Source organism: Indicator indicator, chromosome 6, assembly GCF_027791375.1.
Source record: "Indicator indicator isolate 239-I01 chromosome 6, UM_Iind_1.1, whole genome shotgun sequence".
Taxonomy (NCBI): domain Eukaryota; kingdom Metazoa; phylum Chordata; class Aves; order Piciformes; family Indicatoridae; genus Indicator; species Indicator indicator.
In genome coordinates, this window is record NC_072015.1 from 43958614 (window position 1) to 43967274 (window position 8661).

The 8661-nt window shown below is 47.3% G+C and overlaps 1 protein-coding gene across 1 annotated transcript; it reads left to right on the forward strand.

Annotated features, from left to right (window-relative positions):
* Nucleotides 1-2340: 2340 nt before the first annotated feature.
* LOC128967492 (olfactory receptor 14J1-like) lies at nucleotides 2341-6296 on the forward strand. Its single transcript, XM_054381634.1, has 2 exons — nucleotides 2341-2883; nucleotides 6270-6296. Exons 1-2 carry the CDS (start codon nucleotides 2341-2343, stop codon nucleotides 6294-6296), a joined length of 570 nt encoding a protein of 189 aa, XP_054237609.1.
* Nucleotides 6297-8661: the final 2365 nt, after the last annotated feature.

Sequence of the window (8661 nt, forward strand, 5' to 3'; positions counted from 1 at the left end):
AGTGAAAGGACCAGTAAAAGGAATGGACTGGACAGTAACCTCTGAGTTAACATAATGGTGGAACCCTGATCCTAACCTATTTTGTAGAAGCAGTCCAGTTAAAATCAAAGAGATCACCTAACATGTTCCCATGTGTGAGTAAATTCACTTTCAATACTAGTCATGATAGGCAGGCATAGATGTGATAAAAGCAAAGATCAATGGTCTCTGGAAAATATCTACTCAAAATAGGTTAGCTTTGGATTTGTTTTATGCCAAGAAGGGTTTCTTGGGGTGATACTTCCTGGGAATTTAAAGAAATATGAGATAAGTTAACTTCTTGATTTCTGAATATGAGTTGTTTGTAATGCTTGTTGGAATAATTGTAATACTGATCTGTGTAAATCTTAGTAATTATTGTTTTAAAATGGTAAGTCCTTTAGGTAAAATTGTTTGTACTAATCTCAAACAAAGACTTTTAAACCAGACAAATCAAAAGCCCAGAAGGGCCCAGACTGAAGACAAGCACTGTGCCAGCTCTATCCAGGAATAGCTGGAATGTGTTGACTTCAGATAAGAACCTGAGGAATGGTGCATGCTTAAGAGGGGAGTTATTCAGCAGATACTGTGAGAAAGATTTCCTTACTTCATCAATCGACCCCTAAGAAGACCCCTACCAAGCAGAATGCTCATGAGCAAGGAAATCCCACCCATTCCAAGAACTCATTACCATACCCCTGCCTTCTATTTAGCATAAGCCTGTTTATGTAGAGAAAGTAGCTATATAAGATTGAAGAAGCTTTTGGAGTTGCTGCTGTGAGGTCGAGCATTTTGATTTGCTCCCCCAGCCCAGCGCTGTTTGCTTGCTTTTATTCCTTATAAAATTTTAAAAGAGATTTTTTTGTGAGCACATCTACAACATCCCTGCTGAGCCTTTCAGCCCTACCAAGGGCAAGGGTTCAGGGCTTGGCCCTTTCTATTGATGAAACACCTCCAGCTTTGCTCAGCATCAGAGCCAACTTCCTCTGCTTGTCCTGACCTCTCATCACTACCTTCAGTTCTCTGCTCTAAACACAGTCTGGAGACACTTTCCAGTAGTGTCCTCACTGGGACCCAGCAACACTACAAGAAACTCCAGAGTCTGAATGTAACTTTGACTTTTTGAGAGGTTTCATCATCTTCCTCTCAGGCTCTGATGTTTACATGGCACCCAAGCCACCAGAGGGATCATTACATGCCTTGGGTTGGTCCTCTGCTGCTCAGCTGGGCTGAGCTCCATGGCTGGAGGGAGCTGCTGTCAAGCAGATGGCAGAGAAAAGAGAGAGCTCTGGCCAGGAGCAGCTCCTCTGCAAGCACAGCAGGGCTGAGGGCACTGCCAGGGAATCTCAGGGAGATGAAGGCAGCAGAGAGAGCTTCAATGTGGCCAGAAGGATGACTGAGAGCTCACAGGAGAAGGAGAAGTCACTGCAGTCACTGACACAGTGAGTCTGTGGGTGCAGGGCAGTGCAGGTGCAGGTCCTGGAGGCATCTCCTAAAGCTGGCACAGCCACAGCTGATTAGGGATGTAAGAAAATCTTCCCATCCAGAGGCTCTTTTCAGGCCACTGTGAAGAGCTGTGGAGCACTTGGGTGCAGGCAGGGGTGGGCAGGGCTGTCCTTCAGAGCAGGCTCCCTGCAGCCCAGGGGCTGTGTGCTGGGGCAGGGACTCTGCTGCCTGCCAGCCTCAGCTCTCAGCCTGCCCAGGGAGCTCCACACACTACCGTGGGGAGAAGCTGTGAGTGGCAGGAGACAGCTCTGGCAGGGCAGGGCAGGGCAGGACAGGGCAGGGCAGGGTCCTTGTGCTGTGCAGAGGGAGCTGCATTGGGCAGAGCTGCTCAAAGTTCTAGCTCCCCTCTGGGCATTTCTGAGGAGGCTTTCCAGAAGAACATCAAGACAGAATTTTCCTGGAAGGGAAGGAGTCTTGGCTTTGAATTTTAATCACCTTGGTGTGCTAGGTGGGCAGTGTGAGACTAGAATTTATTTCTCTTCTCTGCAGAAGACTCTCAGACCAAAGCCCTAATTAGCCCTTGTCCGAGCTGCTCCTGAGCCCCTCCACACTCATCTACCTGGCTGCCCTGCTGGGCAATGGCCTCATCATCAGCACCTGATGATGGTGGTAGCCTCTGACCACCACCTCCACACCCCCATGTACTTCTTCCTCCTCAACCTCTCCATCCTTGACCTGGGTGCCATTTCTACCACAATTCCCAAGTCCATGGATAATTCCCTGAAGAACACCAAGGACATCTCCTATGCAGGATGCATTGCTCAGGTCTTTTTCTTTCTTTCCTTTATCACAGCAGAGTATTTTCTCCTCACCATCATGTCCTACGATCGCTACATTGCCATCTGCAGACCCCTGCACTTTGAGACCCTCCTGAGCAGCAGAGTTTGTGTCCACCTGGCAGCAGCTGCCTGGGCCTCTGGGGCTCTCAATGCTCTGCTGCACACAGCTGCTACATTTTCCCTACCCCTCTGCCAGGGCAATGCTGTGCACCAGTTCTTCTGTGAAATCCCCCAGATCCTCAAGCTCTCCTGCTCCACATCCTACCTCAGGGAACTTTGGCTTTTTGTGTTCACTTCCTGTTTAGCATTTGTCTGTTTTGTGTTCATTGTGGTGTCCTATGTGCAGATCTTCAGGGCAGTGCTGAGGATCCCCTCTCAGCAGGGATGCCACAAAGCCTTTGCCACCTGCCTGCCTCACCTGGCTGTGCTCTCCCTGTTTGTCACCACTGCCATCTTTGTCAACCTGAAGCCGTCTTCCATCTCCTCCCCATCCCTGGACCTGGCGGTGTCAGTTCTGTACTCAGTGGTGCCTTCAGCAGTGAACCCTCTCATCTACAGCTTTAGGAACCAGGAGCTGAAGGCTGCCCTGAGCAAACTGATCCCTGGCTGCTTTCAGAAGCAATAAACTGTTTGTCTTCTCCTGCAGAGCAGTTCTGATGTTACTCAGTGCAGGCCCAATGTGACTTTCTCTAGTTTTTTCCTGTTTGTGGTAGAATTTTGAAATTTGTATCATTGTCATTCCCTTTCTAATTCACTCTCTGTTTTTCTTTTCTGACCAAGAGTTTATGTTGGAGAAGCTGTGCTCCTTGTTGGCTTGAATACAGTAAAGGACCTTTCAGTATCTTTTTTTTTTTTTTTTTTTTTTTAAATTCTTCCTCCAATCTTTCTCTGGAACTTCAGGGACAATTCCTCAGTACAGTTTTGGTCACTCATTGCAGGCCCAGCCTGGCTGCTTGAGTTTTGCTTTTTGTGCTTGATTGTTACTTTTGGTATCTGAGAATTGATGTTGGAGGAGCTGTGCTCCTTGTTAGTTTAAACAAAATAAAGGACCTTTCAGTACCATTTTTGTTTTCCTGAGATCCTTGCTTGAAGAATTTTCTGGAGCTTCAGGGTCATGTCATCTATGCAGAGGTGGAGGGGCAAAGAGTCCCAGCACAGCAGCACTGCCAGGGAGCAGCAGTACTTCCTGGACCCCTGGTTCTAGTATAAACTGATCCTCTGACTCTCTCCCATACCACCTCCATCCATCCCAGCACAAATTTAACACCCTGACCCCTCCCAGTACAGAGTGGTCACATCCCAGTACAAACTGCAGACCCTGATCCCATCCCACTACAGACTGGGCCCCATCTCAGTCCAAGCATGGTTCATTTAAGCCCTCCACATACAAACCTGGCTTTGTCCCAAACTAAATTGATCCTCCTGATGTCATCCCAGCATAGTTTGAGAGACATCCCAGAACAAACTGGAAAACCTGTCCTAGTATCAACTGAATCTCCCCCAGTGCTGAGTAGATATTCTGAACCCACTCCCAGTACAGAGTGTGCTCCTTCCCAGTAAAAACTGCATAATTTGACCTGCTCCCAGTACAGCTGTGGCCTCCTCCCAGAACAAACTGGATCATCTTGCCTTCTCCCACTTCTGCCTCTGTCCCACCCCAGTACAAAATGCATCTCCAGGCCTCTGCTAGCACTGACTGCATCCATTCCGGTACAAACTGGACACCTTCTTGCCCTCCCAGTACTGTCTGAGCACTGTCCTTGTCCAAACAGGGGCCTTTTAACCCTTCCAAGTACACATTAGGCCTTGTCACAAAACAAGCTGGATTCCTTTATCCCTTCCCAGTACAGGCTGGGCAAGGCTTATTGGCAATTACTCCCTTGGTCCCCTCTCAGTACAGACCAGACCCCCATCCAGTACAACTGGGATCCCCTGGCTCCATTCCAGTACACTCTGGCCTTTATTCCATTACAAACTTGATCCTTTCAACCCCTCCCAGGACAGACCTGGCCCAGTGTCAGTACAAACTGGATCTCCTGAACTGCCCCCACCCCTGCAGAGATGTGGTCATGTCCCATTAGTAACAGGATCATTTCAATATCTCTCAGTACAGCCTGAGGCCCATCCCAATCCCAAGGTACCAATCACATCCCCTAGAAATCCTGATTCCATCCCAGTGCAGACTGGGCCCCATCTAGCACAGGCTGCCCAGGGGGGTTGTGGAGTCTCCTTCTCTGGAGATATTCAAAGCTTGCCTGGATGTGTTCCTGTGTGATCTGCTCTAGGTGATTCTGGTCTGGCAGGGGGAGTTGGACTGGATGAGCTTTTGAGGTCACTTCCAACATGTAATACTCTGTGATTATGTGGTTGTCCTCCGTGTGCAAACTGAATCTGTTTAGCATCTCTCCCCAAGTAAAGACTGGGTGAGTCCTGGGATAAACTGAATCCCTTGGTCCCCTCCTAGAAGAGACATGGCCTCATTCCAGCACAAACTCGATCAGCTTGCTCCATCCCAGTACACACTGGGGCCTGCTGCAGCACAAAGTACATTCTCTGCTTCCCTCCACTACCTACTGCATCCTTTCACATGTAAGCTGGATACTCTGATTCCATCTCAACATAGTCTGGACACCATCCCTGTCCAAACTGGGTCACATTTACATCTCCAACTAGAAACTGGGCCTTGTCCCAGTATAAACTGCTTCCCCTTATCTCATCCCATGTCATGGTAGGGCCATGACATGGCCCAGTACAAACCCAGACAGGCCTTAAGATGTCTAGACAAGGTCCCTTTCTCTCCCCTCCTTCCTGCAGAAAGACAGGGCAGCGTGGGGTAAAGAACAAAGGGGACAGGACCCCTGCCTGTCTGGTAAACAAGATGTTTACCTGGGATAAGAGCACGTAACTGACCACTGCTCCCTGTGATGGTTTGAAACTGTCTTTTTAATTTTTCCTTGCAAAGTTCAGAACAGAGAAAGTGAAAGAATGTAAATAAGTCACTATTGGGTGTAAGAAGGCAAAATAACGATTGTTCTAAACACTTCCATTGGATAGATAGAAATGTTTAAGAACTATTACCCAAAACAAAGTAGGCATTCTGCACATTCTGCGTTCGGCAGTGGGGGCAGTTGCTGGGCTGTCTGGCTGCTGTTTCTTCTTCTCTTCTGGCTGAAGATAACACACTGACCTTGGCAGCTAAGTTAACAACTTTCTGCTTAACTAACTCTGCTTCTCTGTCCAGGGGGGTCTGGGGGGGAAGCTCTTGGGAGAGAGAGAGGCCCCTTTGGGAGGGTCCCCTTGGGGGGAAGCAAAGGGAGATTGGTTGTGCTTTTTCTGTTGATTGTATATATTTGTGAATGTCGTGAATTTTGTATATTTGTACATATTCATTGCATTTCATTGTAGATTTTAGACTCTGCTTGTAAATACAGCTTTTCATTTGCTTCCAGACTGGGCTAGCCTGGTTATTGTCGGTGGGGGGGAATTTCAGCTCACACCGACACACTCCCCTAGAAACAAGGTCTTTGTTTCTGCCATTTATGGTCATAGCCTGGCAGAACACCTTGCCATTGGGCAGTTACACGTTAGCTTCAGTGCCCCATTGGACCAGTCGATCTCTGGAAAGTTGTATATATATATACATATATGTGTGTGTATATATATATATATATATATATATATATATAGGCTGGCTTGGTAGTTGCCTTTGCCTTGCTTTCAAGCCTACTTGGAGCCGTCTTGTAGAAGCTGCCTCATGTTGCCCTGCCTGCCTCAAGTGCCTGGTCCAGAGCCTGGGATATAGCCAAAAGCTATACCCATACAAGCCGGAGAAGCCACGAGCCTAGAAGATGGTTCTGCCTAGCCTGCTTCCCCTTGCCACCAGACTCGTGCCGTGCCTCAATTTCCTCAGGAACCAAGCCAGCACCCGTCTCAAAGAGCGTCATTAACTGCCTATGTCCGCTGCAGCCAGACCAGCCTGGGACCAGGCAGTGAACTCTCCTTGCCGGCAGCCTGCCATGCCAGCACCATACAAGAGCGTCCCGAAGCTTCACAGCTCACATAACACAGCAGCAGCAGCATTCCCCACATGGGTAGGACCAGCTGTGAGTAATTAATTCACTGCCCTTTGGGTCTAAAGGTTCTCACCGAGTCTCCCCCCGCTTTAATCGAGTGCTGTCTGCTCCCAGGGACCTTCTCTTTCCAAGTTATTGCCTCCTAATTTGCATAGAATAGTTTGTATTTGCCCTGCTTATTCCCATATAAGGCTGCACTTTCCCATTGTAAATCGATATTCCAACCCTACAAGGATCCTATTGAATGAGTTTTGGCAATTTTCATTAATTAAGGGTTACTAATATTTCATTAATACCCGTTTGCCATATTGTTTATCATTATTGTAAGGGTAATTAATAATCCCCTTTACAACATCCCAGCACAGATTAGGCCCTGTCCAAATATGAGCTGGTGGCTCTGATACCATCCCAGTATAGACTGGGCCCCATTCCAGTCCAGACAAGTCCCTTGAAGCCCTCCAGGTACTGACTTGGCCTTGTCCCAGTACAAACTACTTCTCCTGATCCCATCCCAGTGTAGTGTGAGACCTGTCAGAACAAACCGGATCCAATGGCATCACCCAGTGCAGAGTAGACACCACTGGATCTATTCATCTCCTCCCAGTACAGACATGGTTTTGTCCTAGGGCAAAGATGGCCTGGGCCTGGCCCCTTCCCTCTTTCAAATGTATCTCTCCCAGTGTAAACAGTATCACAGTCTCACAGTATATCAGAGGTTGGAAGGGACCTCAAGAGATCATCAGGTCCAACCCCCCTGCCAGAGCAGGATCACTTAGGGTAGTCTGCACAGGAATGCATCCAGGTGGGGTTTGTAAGTCTCCAGAGAAGGAGACTCCACAACCCCCCTGGGAAGACTGTTCCAGTGCTCCATCACCCTCACTGCAAAGAAGTTTCTCCTCAATGTTGAGGTGAAAACTTCTATGTTGAAGTTTGAACCCATTGTTCCTTGTCTTACCACTGTGAACCATATACCATTGCCCCCTCCTAGTACTTATCATCACAGCCTTGCCTCTCATCCTGCTTTCACAAGCAGTGCACCAGTGAATCCTCACCTCTCACATCCTGTCCTCCTGCCTTCACAAGCAGTGCAGCAGTGAAGCCTCTCCTCTCACATCCTCTCCTCCTGCTTTCACAAGCAGTGCAGCGGTGAAGCCTCTCCTCTCACATCCTCTCCTGTTGCAAGACGGGGCTGCACACAGACCAATATGATTGGCAGAATCCGTTTATTGATTTCCAAACTCACACTTATATATGCTTACAGTTAATTATGCCTACCAGTCAACTACTGATTGGCTTACAGCTAGATGTCAACCCCACCTCTTGCAGGTTAAACATTCCATTCAGCTTAATCACAACATCCTGTTTTTCTCAGGCCCATTACTTTCCAGCTTTTCCCTCCTCTGCCCAAGGACACTGCAGCCCTGCAAGTTTGCAAGTCACATCGATTCAGCTAAACCCATCTTGTCCTAAGGCGCTGTATATCTTCTTCAGTAAAGTCCATCAGGCCTTCATGTCCTTTCTTTGCCAACCATTCCTCAACAATTCCCCCGTTGTTTTTAAGGGCAACAAAATTCTGTGTTATTTTACCAACTAGTTTCATTATACATTGATACACAATTCTTAAACATATTAATACAATAAAATTATTAACAACAACCTACAACCTTCCTTAAAAAGTGGTAACAGCCATCCTGACCAAGATCCAAACCAAGATGATAACCATGAGTCCCAAGGACTATCATTCTTCTTGAGTTTTTTAAATCCATCCTCTAAAGTTTGTAAACTACGATAGATACAGATTGATCAGAAAGATTCATACAACACATACCATCAAAATCTTCATAGCCATGTCCCTGTGCTAAAAGCAAAATTCTATTGCTGCTCTATTTTGTAGCGTAGCGTGACGAACACTATCGACATCTAATAAAAGGTTAGAAGGTGCACTACTAGTTGCGTTATTTTGCTTAGCAAGCGTAACCCACACATTAGTCTTTGGTAAAAAGGGAGGGACAAAAGTTCCCCATGATCCTATAAACCCTATCTCTAATACAATAAAAACTATTAAACAAAACACCATTAAGTTCAGTTCCATCCTTTAGTCGTCTTCAGGCAGTGGCCATGCAGATCTTCCTTCCTCAGGCGCAGGTCTTATCCACCGACTTGGTATCCACGTAGGTCCTGAAGCAGAATCAACACACATATACCCACGTCCTACAAATATAACCATTGCAGGACCCTTCCATTTGCCAGATCTCATTAGCCTGCAGACCTCGAGGATTAACTCC